The sequence below is a fragment of the Lathamus discolor genome, chromosome 13 (genome assembly GCF_037157495.1).
Source record: "Lathamus discolor isolate bLatDis1 chromosome 13, bLatDis1.hap1, whole genome shotgun sequence".
Classification (NCBI taxonomy): domain Eukaryota; kingdom Metazoa; phylum Chordata; class Aves; order Psittaciformes; family Psittacidae; genus Lathamus; species Lathamus discolor.
This window is the reverse complement of record NC_088896.1, coordinates 9,319,275-9,335,675: the sequence shown is the minus strand read 5'-3', so window position 1 is coordinate 9,335,675 and position 16,401 is coordinate 9,319,275. Positions and strand designations below refer to the sequence as shown.

At 40.6% G+C, this 16,401-nt stretch overlaps 1 protein-coding gene across 1 annotated transcript in view; it reads left to right on the top strand.

The window, feature by feature from the left end:
• Positions 1 to 428: 428 nt before the first annotated feature.
• SMURF2 (SMAD specific E3 ubiquitin protein ligase 2) overlaps positions 429 to 16,401 on the top strand; it is a 57,019-nt gene continuing 41,046 nt past the window's right edge. The window contains exon 1 of the mRNA XM_065694106.1: positions 429 to 1,202. Within this exon, the coding sequence (XP_065550178.1) occupies positions 1,151 to 1,202 (52 nt within the window). The 5' untranslated portion in view covers positions 429 to 1,150. The remainder of the gene's footprint in view (positions 1,203 to 16,401) is intronic.

Sequence of the window (16,401 nt, the reverse complement as noted above, 5' to 3'; positions counted from 1 at the left end):
TCATCGCATATTTGGGTCCTAATCCACTGGCCGGATCCTGATCTATGACTACCCATATGATAACACTTTACAGGTTGCCTCAACAGGAAGAAGCCAGTGCAATGACATGACCAAATGAGTACAGAATATTAGTAAGGTTGTTAGTAAGCATAGGTGTGCAGTTTATGAGCTCCATCATCCACAGTTAACATCACTGTTGCAGCCTTCATAGCTTTTGTGGGAGCTTCTCCCACCCTCTAGAAGCCCCTTTGACCCTGCAGAAAGCTGCCCTGACTCATGGAGCAACCGTCATGGGCAAACTCTGGAAAGACTCACCTTTTCTTTGGGAGGGGTGTTAAACTAGGCCACACAGCATCGAGGCAAGGCTTTTATTATTTTATTTTTTTTAAATTTTGACAGTGGCAGCTCACAGAACTGGGCCGATGATTTCTATAAACTGCAGATAAGGAGTGAATTGGTCCAAAGTTTAAGAGTTTCTATGACCCATCTGTCACACCCCTCCCATACAAAATACTGCCCCAGATCAGCAGCACTCCTCCGTGTGACTACACACATCTGAGCCTGGCTTCACGTTCTCACCGGCACAGTCTTGAGTTCCCATTTGTACCTTTAATTCTCCTGCCCCAAACTCCCCACAACTTCACTGTCACCTTCCCCCGCGTCCCTCCCCTCACCCCGGCGCTCCCGGCCCCAGCTCTCCCGAGGAGAACCCCAAGCATCGGCGCCACCTGATGCGGTTCCCCCTCAGCATCCCCGGGCGGACCCCGCGGCGGGGCGGGCCCCCCCGAGGGCAGGCCGGCCCGGAGGAGGGGAGGCGCGGCGACCGTCTGTCTGTCTGTCTGTTCGCCCGCCGAGTGGCTCCGTCCCCGGCTTTGTTGTGCTCGCCGCCCGGGCTCCGGGCGAGGGGGCGGGGAAGCGGAGGGAAGGGAAGCGGGGAAGGCGGCCGTGTCTCCTCCTCCGCGGCCCCGGCCCCGCTCATGGCGACGCTGGGCACATCCGGGCTTCTCCTCCTCCTCCGGCGGCCGCCGCTGCCCTGAGCGCCCGGCCCGACTCCATTAGCGCCTCCCCTCCCCCTTGTCTCCCTTCCCGGACCCAGAGGCAGGGGGAGCCCCGGGCAAGGCAGCGCCGAGCCCGTGGAGCGGCCGGGGACATGTCCAACCAAGGGGCCCGGCGGAACGGGCCCGTCAAGCTGCGACTGACAGGTGAGGCTGAGCGGGCAGGCTCCGCCGGGGCCTGCCGCAGCCCGCCCGCCGCCGGCGGGGCTCCTCGGGCGCCGGCCGGGCAGGGGGGAGGAAGGGAGGGAAGGGACGGCGGAAGCGAGGAGCGCCGGGGTCTTGGGGGGCGCGGGGCTCGGCCTCCCGCGGGAGCGGGGAGAGCGGAGCCCGGCCGGAGGGGTGGGCGCGGGCTCCTCCATGTGTCTTTGAGATTGAACCTGGGGCTGGGGGAGTCCCTCGGGCCTCGGGAGGAGCGCGGGATCAAGGAGAGAAGAAGACGGAGAGCTCTTCCTTCCCCTCGCTTCGCTGCCCCGCCGCGGGCTCCGCGCCTCCGAACAACGCGGCGCTGCGGGGCGGTGGTGCCGGCCGGGCAGGGCCCCGTAGCCGCCGGGGTCCCCGGGCGGGGACCGGTGTGAGTCTCCGGCACTGGGCAGCTTCCCTTGCCCCGCCGCATCCCCGCTCGAAATAAACTGTCACCCTCTTTGTTTTGATCTCTTTGTTTGTTTGGGCTTTTTCTTTTCTCTTTGAAACCAACTTCCTCAGTTAGGATTGTGCACGGCTGGTTTGATAAAGTGCCTTGTGCTGCCCTCTTTCAGAAGACCACTTGACCTCTAATATTTTAAAATATCGTAAAAACTGTTCACCTGCATGCTGGGAAGGAAAAGAAGTTGCTTTAAAATACTTAAAAGTATGTTCTTTTCTGTATAAGAGCCAGGTAAATAGAGAAGAAAACCTTGCGAGTTCTGCTAGAGCTTTCTTAACAAAATACAGGAGACACTAAAGAAAAGAGTTAGTTCGAAGTGGTGTAAGTCCCTCCACAGATAAACCGTATTTTGTATCAGTGCATGCAGGTGAGAGATTAGAAAATAATAAATAGGCAACACTGTAAATACTCTTCTCTGCATGCAGTGTGTTTAACCAGGTTGCAAAACAAATGGTTTTAAAAATCTGAAAAGAGTTGATATATTTACACTAAGTGCATGATGGCTAGTAAAGAGAGGTGTTTTCATATTTCTTTTTCAAAGTATGTTATTGTTACAAGGAAAGTAAAATGTATCTACTTATGTTTTACTTTGGAAACAGACTAAATTTGTAATCTAGTTTTCATGGAGCTTTGTGTCTGTATATTACACTTAGAAATAAAACTCTCTAAGTGTAGCATGGAACAGTGCTGCCTTGTTTTTACACAGTATTTTGTAGCTTTCTCTTCAAGTTATCGTTTTATTGATGCAGTGCTTTAATACTTCTTTTCCTGAGCAGTGAGTGCTCAGACTTGCTTATCTACAAAACGGTCTCTAGCCGTGTGTAAAAACATGGAAAGTGCTGTTTAGGGAGTTGTCTTTCTCACCTTTGGATTTTGTGTTCTATTTTGTTCCGTATTTATTTTACTTTTAATGAGGATTAAGCACATAAAGAAACTGTCTTTGACAATATAAGTATGTTAAGGGGAGTGTTACTGTGAGCAAGGAGTAGGCAGTAGTTTTACATACTAAGTTTTAGCTGTGCGATCAACCCCCAAAAGAAGCAGGTACAATCTTGAGGAATGTTTCTAAGTTTTTCTGTCACCTTATATTTTAGGAAGGGAACATGCAGAGCACAGGATACAGGCAAAGTTGTGTTCCTAGGGACCATTCCAAGATTAGCAGCTCTTGCAAAAGTACCTGTCGGTTCTGGTACTTGGAAGTTGATGTGAAACAATGTCCTATTTCTCGAGTTAAAAATGCTTGAGGTATTTTATGCTTTAGCTAATTGTGAGTTGTTTCATGTAAGGTCATTTGTTGTAAGGAAGCTTTGTATGTTAAAGAGAAACATTGAATTTTGGTCATTCAGCTGATATATCCTTAATTCTTGCCTAGGAATAGTTTTAAGTGTTCTATGTGGTTTTGATTACCCTTTTTGATTGGAAAAGCAGTTTGAGGGCTCTTGAATTCTAAAACTGTTTGGAATTAAAAGAATCCGTATATCCAGTGTTTTTCGAAGTTTGTTCTTGAACTGACAAATGCAGTTTAATCTTAATTTTCTTTGGCTGTATGAAACCAGCAGTCTTCTGTTTTGGCTTTAATATTTATAGGATTAATTCTGCAGTCATTGTGTAATGCTTATCTTTGCTGTTCATTATCTCTAAATTAGATGATATAGATTAAAAAATGCATATCAAGAACTGGATTCAGTTTGCAGTTTTTCAGAACATAAACATTAAAGGTTTAGATGGAAAACATTGTTTTGACTGACTGGATAAATGGCAGGGTAATGTTTGATGTGAGTCCAAGAACTGATCTGGAGCTGATGCCCAACTTCTCAGTCCATCTTGAGGAGCCAAATAAAATATTTAACCTAGGCCTCATTTTGCAAAAAAGGTTGATTCTTTGTTGGGACCTTCAGAAAGTTCTGAGAAATGTTTGGCATACCTTTACACTAAGTGTTTAACAGTTTATTTAGGTCTGGGTTCCATAACAGAGAAAAACCACAGTGGTGGCATACTTCTAGTAAGTTTTTATTTAGCTTACCGTGCATCTGTGTTATAAATTTCTTGCAAAATGTTATTCTTTTGCTCCTGAGTTTAGTTGTCTGAAGTAAATATCACTTGGATCTTTAGTGATATGTATGTCAATGCATTTTTCACAATATTGAGTTAGAAAACTGCTGGGTAATTGTTTACTTCCAGAGGTTATGCCTTCTGACGATACCTCACTTCAAGTGTGCTTGTTTCTGATTAATACAGGGAGTGTAATTTAAACTTGCTAAAGTCTAGAATTGCACTACTCTTCTTCAAAATTGATGGTAGCAGCTTGGAATAACGTTATACAAGGAAGGTGTAACATGAGGAGAGTTCTTTCAACTCTGACATTTTTACCACTATTTCATCTAGTCCTGTTGCTGAGTACACCTGAGTTCTACAGACGCTGTCAGGGCAGTCATCCCCTTCTCACTGTGATTTTCCTCGGTATTTTGTTGAATTTGTGGATTTGTATGTACAATATACTGTGACAGAATGGACTGTTCTTCCACCCCCATTCTGAATTGCATTAATCTTATAGTCTTCACAAAAAAAAAAAAAAAAAAGGAAATTACCATTGATTTCAGTTGCTCAGTCAATATTTTTTTGTCTTAATCTGTGAATTGTGTGATGTTAAGATGGTTACATTTGATGCTTTCACCTATGAGATCAATGTCAGTTATCTGAGTGAAGTCATAAGGCTGTTTTTATCAAGAAGAAAGATACTTTTTAAAATAGTTTGAAGTCTGCAAAGCTACATGAGCACTAGAATATATGGAGTTGAGTACAGGTTAGCACATCAGTTTTAGTGCATGTGTTACAGTGAGCGTGTCAGAGTAGTTAATGAGTAAAGATACTTTGGTAGCCCCAAAGCACAGTTACTGTGTACTGTGAAAGGTGGTAATAAATATAAATATAAAACTGGAATGAGCTGAAACAGTTTTGTTGGTAAAGAATCAGAGGTAGGCCTGAGGAGTTATTAGATCTGGTTTTCCTCCTCCTTACTGTAGGCTTTCAGGTTTCCTGCAGGGTTTGCTTATCAGGGAAATGAAAGCACTGGGTCCTGTATTGCAGAAGATGAACAGCATCTCATCTGTCCTACTCACTCTCTTACTGATTTTACTGTCTAGTCACTCTTTACAGTACAAAGGTGGTACTGTACTATAAGGTTGTAGTGTTGAAGGAAGACAGTGCTACTCTTCAGCTGATAGAAACTCTTGCTGTGATGCTACTGTTTCTCAAGAAAGATACATATTATGTAGAAAAAGGCAGAATGTCATTGAGTTTTGCAAAACCATGTGGAATCTTCACACCTGTTTTTTGCAGTGGGTAACAGTTAAATTATTACAATTAAAACCAGTGGTTAACTGAAATCCTAAATTCTCGTTAGTGCTGTTGGAAGCAGGACTGAAATGTATGGATAGCAGAACCTCATTGTGTGAACAGCATTAATGATTGATTGATGAAGTAGCTACCTCCCTTGTTAAGTAGCAAGGCTACGGTTTCATAGGCAACTTAAATCACAGTGCAATTTTAGCTGAGTTTAAAATTTGAGTGCTGTTTCTCTTTTCTGTCTGTAGTCCGTGGCTTCACTTTTCTGGGTCCTCTCTTATGCTGACTACAGCAACTGAGTAGCTGTGATGAGCTGAAAGTTAATCCTACCAAGAAAAAAACCGGGGTTTTGCACTGAAGGAGAGGGATGCACACAAGAAGCGAAAAAGAAGGCAGGACTGCCTCTTTTACCAGTAGCCTGTAGTTAGATAGGCTTTCATCAACAATAAAACAATGGGGCTCCTTCATGCAAGGTGTATTTGACTTAATGAGACATGACTTACCAAAAATTAGTACCTAAGAAATCAGATACAATAAATTACATAGTAGGTGGATTAAACTGCTGCAGTCATAACAAAGTCAATAGGCATGTGTCTAACCAGATTGTACAGGGATTGATGGATGCTTGGCCCTCAATATTTCCATCAAAGTATGAAGTGTTCATATACATGTATGCTTTTTATATATACAGTATATAGTTATATACATATAAATCGGTTGTGGATTGCACAGATGCCAGAGAATGGTAATAAACAACTGAGGAGCTGTATAGAGCTTGTTTTAATGAGATCAGCTTATGTGACAAAGTTTTATTCATCTGAGTATAAAATTGTTTGTGTTCAAGGATATGTAATGGGTTATCGTGGTAAGGAAAACAAAGATCAGAAAGGATTTGGGAGAGGAAACCGTAGTAGGAAGACAGTTCTATTAAATTAGCAAAAGGGCCCAACATTCATCTGTGGTTGCAGAATCAGTAAAGCGTTGAGTACAGGATTTATGTGTGTAGGTAACATATGGGACATATGTAGGAGATGTCTGGGAAATCTGCTGACAGTCCTAATGTTAATGTTTAAAAAAATAAAGCTGTTGGGGGGGGGGAATAGAAGATAAATCTTGGGGGTGGAAAAATGATGATTAATTTTTAGAATTGCACTTTTTGGTTACATTTAAAGCACTTAAGCTGTTCTGTAGCGTCTCTCTGTAGCTGAACTTCGCTGAATAACTCAGCTAGTAGTGACATTACTTTCTATTTTCTTTTTCCTTTTTTGTCTGCTAATTGAGACCCTGCAAACCTGATCATGCCCGAGATGAAGACATTTTGTCTTAATGTCCTTAAGGTGAATGTGTTGATCCCTAAAAGAAGGCGGCTTTGAAGGTTTTGTTCTGTTTTATCTCATGGCCTTTGAAGTGTGTCCTTGCTTTGCTATCTTACTTCAAATGACATCTCACCATTGGGCTAGACCTTTCTTGCGGGTGTTTAAAAAGGTGGATGATTTCTTTGGGTGTCTTCCCTTCTCTCATCACAATAATGATATGGCCTGATTCTGACTTAGCTTAGTGGCATGAGTGCATTGCTACCCAGGCTATTACATGCATGTTTTAATATATAAAAGGTAAATGCTCATAACACGTGCACTGCCTGAGATCATTCTTGTGACTTCGGAGAGGCTGGTAAGGATTAATCTCAATAATGTTAGACAATGCATATAAAAGTAGCTACCGTGTGTGTCTGCTATTAGCAAAGCACGCTTCCTATCTGGGAAAGAGGATCAGGATCTTGAGGGACATTTGCTAATAGCATATCCAAGGAAACAAACTGTTTACTGTCTTGCTACTTAAACTTTAAATGCATTAAATAAGGCATAGATAAGAATGCTTGTAACTCTAAAGAAATCTTAATCTGTAGATAACAAAGCTCAGGACAAAATTGGCTAAACTTTATCATCTGAGTTTAAATGGAGAGACTGATACAGAATAGAGAATAGACGTGCTCAAGATCATAAAAAGGATAAACCAGGTAAAGCTGGGATTTAGAGCCACTATCTTTTGATTTTTCTGCCCATGGCCATTGTTTCTCCTGATTTTAAATCCACAGAAAACATGGTTCTGTTTTGGGCCTTCTGAGACAGCGTTTGGGGTGATTTGGGTTCAGTTCTCTCATATATGCCATGTTTGTGTTGCACTATCAGCTGTATTTTAGGATCCTGTGTATTCTTGGCAATCAGAGTTTTTCTACTCCAGAATACTTTTTTGCTGTTGCTCAGGCAAATCAGGAGGACTGATACTGCCCAAAGTGAGTAAAAAGTATTGCTTACATGAAGTGTTAGTCACATTGTCAAAATTCTGAAAGTGAAAGAAAAGTAGCATTATGTGAGTTTATGTGGCTGTATCCTGTTAATTTTGTGGAATGACTCCTGGCCAGTACTTATTCAACACAACTTTGGGATTGTTTTCTTGCAGAAAGGGAGAGTCACTGCAACCATGGCTTTGGTATTGTTAGTGTAAACTGGTTCAATGCGTCCTTTCTGTAATGAATCCATTCAACTTGTCTCAGATATGCAGAGCATGTACAGACTATGTAATTTACAGGTCACAGTAAAAATACATACCCAGATTCTACCATTCATGCTTAAACTGGCCTGGGTGATGCCATTTTGCCACAAACATGAAGAGCAGCACTGCCATAGTGAAGCTTTCCAACCCGCAGCACTGTTTTTTGGGATGCATGCATCCCTCTGCTCCTTCCTGTGCTGTCAGATGGGTGGACTGAGCAATATATCCAAGTTTAAATCAACCTCTTCCCCTCATTCCTCTTTTTCTTTTTAACTGGGTGTAGAGGAGGACCTGTGTAGGTTGGACTCTGTGTGTGTTAGTGTGTGTAGTGGTGGCTTAAGTCAGCTGTGTGTTTGCAGGGGTGTATCTTGGCTGATCATACGTAATTGTTTTAACCATAAGTGACATACGCTCATTTTCATTCTGCCTTGACCCACATTTTAGTATTACCAACGGAGTTAAATGGAGTCATAACTAATTATATCTGTAATGGTACTCCTTTTTAGCATACCTAACTACCTGATTTGGAGTTTATATATAGATACATACATAAATTCAATTATAGATGCAGTTGTGCTGCTATTTAATTGAAGGTGGGAATCTGCATTGGTAATCCTAGAGGCATTTTCTGACAACTTGAGCCAACTTGATGATTTCTTTATAATACAAATAAAGACTTGATAATTTCTTTATAATACAAATAAAGACCATTTCTGATAATGCACATGGTAAAACTGCTGCTTTGTGCATGTTGTAAGACATGAGGGCAGTATGTGAAGTATACTCAGTAAGATTGCTGTTTCATTTTAGTAAAAGGTAGTCTACTGTACGCAAGTATTTTTCATGTAAAATATGTAAATGTACTAAAATGAATCCTCTTTAATTCTTAGTGGTGGAAGAAAGATGTATCTACGTTAGAGTACTTATAAACATGGCTGATTAAAAAATAGAAGTCCTTAAACATGCAAAGGAACTAAACATGTCCAGATAAAATGCATAGAATTACATTCATGCTTAACTGCCTGGATAGAAATTCGTGACATTAATTGGGCTGAGGATTTAGGTATCCTTATGACAGACAATTATGCAATCTAACTCTTAACAGAAAAGTTTCACCTTATATTCTTCTGAAATGATTCATTTATAATGTGTATAAATATTTACTTTCAGGGGAAAAAAAAAAAAAAAGCTCTTGCTCGCTGTTTTCCCTGATGGGTTCATTAAAATAATGGTGTATAGCTCTGTAGAGGAGACTGTATGCAGGACTAAATGAGCAGTAGCACTGTGCTTAGGTAATGTTAAGGTATCTTCTTTTTTTTGTTTAGCGGCACAGTAAGTACTTCTGGCTTCATTTATAAGAAGTGATATCAGATGTGATATAAGAAACTCTGTAGGATGGAGCTGGTGTAGGCAGTGGCATCCGGATACGGGGGCAAAAGGGGTCGTTTATAAAGGTGAAACAGGACAGAGTGGAGCAGAAGTGTTCAAGAGCTGACTGAAGGAAGAGCTGACACAGAGATGTGAAGGGACTAGAAGTATATGAGGTTTTGTGTCACTTCATAGTGGAAGCAGAAAATGAACATAGGCTCCTGCATTTGGGCTAAAAGATAGAGAAATCTCCTGCACTTCATCCTGCTGATCACAGTACTGTCCTTAGACAAGGAGTAATGATTGTATTTTCAATGTGAAAATAGGAGGACACTGAACATTTCTCTTCCTTGTCTTAATATTAATACATATATTTTAAGAGACATAAAATATGTGTTGCTAAGTACTTAAATGGTCATGAAGGCCTCATCCTCATGTATGCTGGAGAGCAGTTGCTCAGCATTACTAATTATGAAATTAAAAATGACTGGTTTCCTTAAGCCTGGGTTCACAGTATATGACACATTAATGGATCAGACTTTAAAGAAAGGGTATAATGCATGTTGAGGTAGAATTTTTCTAGGACTTTTATCTAGAGGATTCTAGGAGAAAGTTCAAGAATGTTTTATACTGCTATTGTGGAAGCTTTTGGTGATTGAAGCCTGCGAATAACAGTAATTTTAAGTGCCATCTTTCATAATTTCAAATAGGTCGTGTATGTGGCATTTCAGAATGTCTAACTATCAATTTCGGATGTTTGGTAAAGCACAGGGTGTTGGTGAGCAGAATCTTCAGATGCCTATATAATACTATTGTAATAAACTGTTGTTCAAGTGTGGAATGGGGAAAACTTGCTGTTGACCTCTGTTCAAGCTAATTAATGCTGCCTAGGGGCAGCCCCTGTGCTCTTACCACAAGGAAATGCTGTCTGTAAGTTCGAGATGCCATGTAGTAATTCTGGTTTGCCTGAACTAGCTGGGTATGTGCTTTTTGTCAAAAGTTAAATCTTTGTGCTGGTACTAATGCAGGGGTGGCCAAGATTTATCCTGAAATTGTGATGTCATGAAACATTTTATCCCTTTTGTGAACATCTTTCATATTTGGGATTTCTCCTTAAGAACTGGGCTGAAGAATGATTTAAAATGTTGTTGGTTTCTGCTTTCTTCTGCAACAGGAGAAGAGAGAGCCTTTAAGGAAAAAGTGACTTAGAGTAATTTTCAGCAGTACATGTGTCGGGCCTCGCTTGGCATAGAGTAAAAATATTTGTGTAGTCTTCCCTCCCTTCCTTAAGCAGTTCCCACAGTTCATAGTGTTCTCTCAATACCTTTCTTACAAGGAGGTGGTAAAAGGAGGTCCAAATTTTTGTAGGACAAGGGTAGACAATAAAGTTTTGGTTCCCTGATTAGCAGCAAGCGGTTGTTCTGCCTGGGGAAGTCCTATATATTTGTCTGTGTCTCGCTTCTATGGCCAAGAGATCCTGAAGAAATCAGTGTTCATTTGTGAACTGTGAATGTTGCATTGTGAATACGTGCCTCGGATTTCCTCATTACAATATTTATCATTTTTCCTGAAAGTTCCTTTCCTCTGGTGAATTGTTCATCCTGTAGAATAAGTCAGCTATTTCCTGTGTATCAGCATAATGTAACTTAATCTACACTGGGTAATACTTTGGACCTATTCAAAAGCTTTATATTTTTTGTAAGTTTATTGAAATTTAGAAACTTCACTCTCCATGTTTTAAACAGTTCTTCCTAGCGCTGTCCAGGTCTGTAATGGACTTGTTTTGCATGCACTCTCCATCACTGTGGTGGAGTAGTGGTAAATGAAAAGTATTGTCTGTTGTCAACCTGACCCTTTTAAGTGTTACATTCACACATCAGCAGCATGGTGAGTAGGAGCACTCATTCCTGCAGTTGCTTCTACTTCATGTAATTTGAACACAATTACTTTGTCTGAACACCTTTGTTTTTTATTTGCTGTCAGTGGAATTTATAGTTGAACTTGAAATACCAAGTTGGAGCTGGTAACAGCAGCTATAGTTAGTGCTTCCCATTATAAGGCTGTCTTTTCGATTGCTGTTTAGCAGCCTGGTAACGTGGAAATTTTTCATGCTGAGTAGCTAAATCGGGCTGAATTTATTTTGGGGAGATTCTGTTAAAATTCAACCAGTTTCAAGAAGGAGATTGAAAATCCTTTGTTCTTGTGAATCCTTTCATTCTTGGGCAGGAGCGAGCAGGGCCATGGCAATAGGCAGGTGCCTCTGTATCAGCTGGGTAAGAATTAGTGCATGGTTTAACAAATGCCTGGGGACAGGAGTTGAGCTAGTCCTGTAGATGCTGACTGGGCTGTGCGCTCCTGGTGTGAAGAGAGGCGTTAACTAGAATGCAGAGGGCTCAACAGTTGGTTGAGGGTGGAGAAGAAGGGAGTGACCTGGAACAAGGAACTCTCCAGGACAAATGGGTGGGTGGTGGAGGCTGAAATTTGGCAGGACAATGCAGTGCAGATCTTTCAGTGCCCAGACTGTGGTGTTGTAGCAATGAACGTGACACAGGGTCACAGGGGCACCCTGGATTCTCATGTTTCCAAACTTTTTAACACTTGGCTTTGTAAACTGGGGAACGCTATTGCTGCATGTGTTATGTTACTGTCTGTGAGTTGAGTATGTTACTTGGAAGAAGTCATCATCTGCAGCAGAGGTGTTTTATAAGATGTATAACAAATGCAAAGAGTGTAAGTGATTACTGTAGGATAAAGAACAGGAGTTTAAAAACAAATAGGAAAAAACACCCCAGAATTTCTCCCGTCTGTTCCTTTGGCCCATCTTGATCCTAAGTAGAAGGAATAGGGAATTAAGGGCTGGCTTCTAAGTGGCTGTGATTCATAACAGAATTCTAAGAAAAGCTTGTAGATAAGATCGGGATTACTCCTTACATGTAGAACAAAAGGAATTCTTCAGCTTTTAACAAACTTGAAATTATTTTTTTTAAGTCTTTTATTCTAAGAAATGATGTGATGCTGTGCTGACATCATCAATGCTATTATTTTCTTGCTTTAAAAGGATCAGAAGACTTTGTGTTAAGTAATATGTGATAATAATTGAATTACATAGTTCTAAATGTTTCCTTGGCTAATTCACATGCCATCTGTTCACAAAGGTTTTGGAGTTAATACGTGTTTCAGATAAGCGTTATTTGCTACTGATGAGTTAGTTGCATGAAAGATTTGATTGGTTTTAGGCAGGATCGATCCAAATATGTTTAATAGCAAATGGACGGAGAAAGCATTGGCAGTCATCATTTGTGTGCTCTGATCTTTCATTGTATGTAAAGATTTCCTTATAGAAGATGGGAGTCCCTAGTTTCACACAGTTTGTCACCACTGGATTTATGTAGGAACAGTTCACTGGGTTAGTGGAGTGATATGATGTACTATGCTTTGTTTATACTGAATTGCCTGCGCTGTGAACAGCTTTGATTTTTCACTCTACTCATTAAACACACACTTGAGTCTGCAGAGGAGTTTAACCAGTGGAAAAACAAATCAGAAATCACACGTGGTCGCAGGTGTATCTCCAGTGAGAGAAAGGCATCATGTTCTATTGGAAGTTTCTTTTAGAGTCCTATTCAGCAAATGGCTCTGTATAGACAGAGAAGTTATGGGTGCTATCAGATGTACGATTTAATTTTGTGAACTAAAAGTAAATGAACTGATGTAGTGTGAAACTGCAGGGTTTCATTTTAAGTAAGCTTACACTTAATATTGTCTAACCAGGAGGAAAACTGAGCTTTTAAAACTTTTCGTATTTATATAGTGTTACTTGTTGATGCTTCACAGTGCTTCTCTTTCCCCCCCATATTTGATACAAGGCTGAAACAAAGTTTGCTCCTATGAAGACTTTTCCAAAAAGCTGCTCATTTTCACACCTTCTTGAGCTTTGGGCCATTATAAAGCTATTAAATGCCTGATTTAATTTTTTTTCCTAATTGATCCACTTGTTTGTGATTTAAGGTGTGTGAAAGCCCTGATGATATCCGAGGGACTTGTTAGGGAGTCCCTGTGATGTTCCTGACCTGAACTTTCCAGAGCCAGCAGTATGCTGCTGTTTCAGATGTACACTTAAATGCATCAGCTTTGTGCTGAAATAAAGATCTGTTTATCAGCTTTATAGTGAGCTGCCAAAGTTTAGAAGGTGAGCTGTATGTTTGTTGTTTTAAGACTATTAAATAGCTAAAGAATAGAGTACAATTTCCATCAGATATGGTGTTAACTGTATTTCATGAAATTGCCTATTCCTAGCAAGATGTTTTTGTTATTTGCACATGCAGGCATGTTGGTTGGTTGGGGTTTTTTTGAGGACATGCATTCTTCATTGTAGTTGGCTGGTTTTTAACTTTTAAATTGAGGTATGTACAGTACAGTTATTTTTGTTATAGTGAACCATTTTATTGTTTCAGAAGTGGATTGTGAATGAATCATTTTTCCTGGCAAATATTTCTCTTTAATGATTACTCGGGGCTAGCTTGAATTGTACAGATGAATAATAATTGAAATAAAGTATCTGATTCTTCATTTCAAATAATACAATGAAAAACCTTGTGTGCGTATATATATATATGTTGCAATAACAACTAAAAGGTGTAGGCTGGCTCTGTAGCTGTTGTAGGGCAATGAAATAATACTGCTTTTCAGTTCTCTTATTCGTTCTCCATTTCCCAAGATCTTGCTCCATTTCCCAAGATCTTGTTCCATTTCCCAGGTTCCTTTCCTCTGTCCCACCTGAAGAAAAGGTACTGGTTCTGTAGCTGAGGTTGCAGCAGGCAGCTCCACATTCAGTGCTCCCTTTGCAAGGGCAGAGTGATTGCAGTAGATAAGCGGTTACTGGGGTGAGGAAAGGGTGCTCTGCAAAGCCCCAGAGATCGCCTGTGTGTAACTGCACCATAGCAGTGTTCTCACGGAGGTTTGCTATGTCACTATCAACTGCTTTAAGTTGGTTTTTTTGCTGCACCCATGAATTTATTGTGTTTCACTTCCTCTTGTTTTAGGAACTTGCTACAACTTTCTCATTCATACCATGTGTCAGCAATGCTGTTTGTGCCTTTTGTGCAGTCCTCCCTATATCTAAATTCTCAAAGCAGTCTCTGCTACCTATTGCATAAACGATCTCCAGCTTCTTCCTATGAGGAGTTTGTGCTCTTGGTTTGTTTATTGTACAGTTGCTTAATTTTTATTCCTATCTGAAACCAGTCAAGGCATCAGCCTGTTTGGAATATTATATGGGTATTGTCAGGAAGAAAGACAGGGATCCTCTGCTCATCTACAAGTAGGCAAATACAGTTAAACTCAATTTTGTCAAAAGATATAGCAGAAGATAACCATAGGGTGGTGTCGAGCCTGCTCACAGTGAATGGCCTTTGCATGTTGAATCACAGTTTCTGACTGGCCTTCCAAGTCAGTCTCAAGTGAAAGAGCCCAGGTGTGCTGCCTTTACGGCTCAGCATGAATTAATAAAGCCAGGTTTGAATGCTAGAGGCGAGTAAGCAGCTCCACAGCCCCCCAGAAATGGCAGAAAGGAAGAGAGGAATATACATATTCCATAGTTAGTGGGGTGGATGCGCTTTATGTTGATTATACTGAGTTTTGAAATATGTGGAAGAGTAAAAGTTATCAAAAGAGCATCTCATGTGAGTATGTGCTTCTGTGAATACAGTGGGCTTTTTGAAGTGCAGTAGGAGTTCTGGACAGTGTATAAAACCAAGGAACAGCGAGTCTGCTTTTTTGCATCTGTATAACTGATTTCTGTAATCTGAAATGTAAAGAATTAAGTTCTGGTAGTAAAAAATGTCAGACAGAAATTGTTTTTTCCATATGTTTCCCAGATTCTCTCTAGGTAGGTTAAAAAAAAACCCCAAACCTAACCAGAAACCTACACCAAACTAAAAAAAGCCCACCTATTTTCTTTGTCACCCCTACCCTTTTACACTGCTGTCCAGACAAATATTTATAAACAGAAAGTAAAGCAGTTTCTTTTGCATGCACAAAGCCCTGGGGAAAATGAGGAAATGTTTTAGTGTGTGTGAGGCATTTAATACTTTGTTTTGCTCTGATTTATCTTTCAAAGAGCTGTGGAGGCCTGCCGAAAAAACTAGAATACACTCCCTGTGAGCTTATATTACCTTTGTCTAAAATAGTCCAACCTCTACTGCCGAAACTCAGGAATTCATGGACAGAATGACTAGAACAGCAAATATGACTTAAAAAAAAATGTGGTTATTGGATAAACTGGTATGAGCCCAGCTGCTGTGGATAAATTGATTTTGCTGTTGCTTTAAATCTATGATGTGTTGGTATTTTGGCAGAGTAAGAAAAACAAGGATATTAGAAAGTAATTTACTGTGCTGGGATTAGTGAAGAGTGTTCTGTTTCTACGACTGGGGCAGAACAGGATGGTTTAGATGTGTCTGATAAACAGGACGAGGTCTAGTCTGACAGCTGGCAACAATAGCTTTTGCTCAAAGTCAGGTGTACTAAATTAGCAAATCTATTACAGGGATACAGGAGAAATCTCACAGAAGACAGCCTTGTAGGCAGAAGTGTTGCCAAATGGGAAATGATTCATCGTCTCTGAATGGGATGAGCACTGAGCAGAAGCAGTTTAAACCTCAGACTGCTTTGGCTCATAAACCACCAAATATGCGATTAACACTTTATCTTCTCCAATCCCGTATTTTTTATTGTCTCCTGAACAGCAGTCTAGATTTAGGATCAGAATCTATGAGACTCGCGTCTTTGTTCTAATTTCTCTTCTGCAAATTTAAATGTGCTTAGGCACTTTTTTGACTTTTAGCTAAGTCCTAAAATGTTTGCTTGCATCCTAAAATCACTCCTGTCTTGTGACCCTTTGGCAATATCACCTTTTAGTGAGACCTGTTACGTGTCTGGAATGCAAGCCTGAAACAAGTGATGCTGGCAGAACCTGGTGAACTGACTCAGTGTAGTTCATTTTCTTGTATTTAGTGAAAATACATGATCAGCTGAAGATGTAGTTGAATGCACCGTGCCAGTTCCAAGGCAATCATTATGGTCTGACTTTCAGTATTTTTAAAACTTGTATATTTTCATTATTGACAATGCCATTCAGAGTCTATAATGCACAGACATAAACGGGAAATGTAACTTCTTAAATTTAGTTAATAATCAATGCCTAAAAGAGAGATACAGTTTACAAAGCTCATTGAAGGAATATAAGGGGGGAAAAAGGCTTGTGTCCTTGTTCCGTCATCGTATAGCTGATGAGAGTTTTAGCATGTCTCTGGTCTAGTTTTAATATAAGTTGTTGTGTTGGCTCGAGGATGCATAGATGATAGAGAAACTAAAGGAATTAGGTCATAGGAAGGTGTTTAATATTAAATAATTGAGGTGCAAGAGGACAGTTGTGAG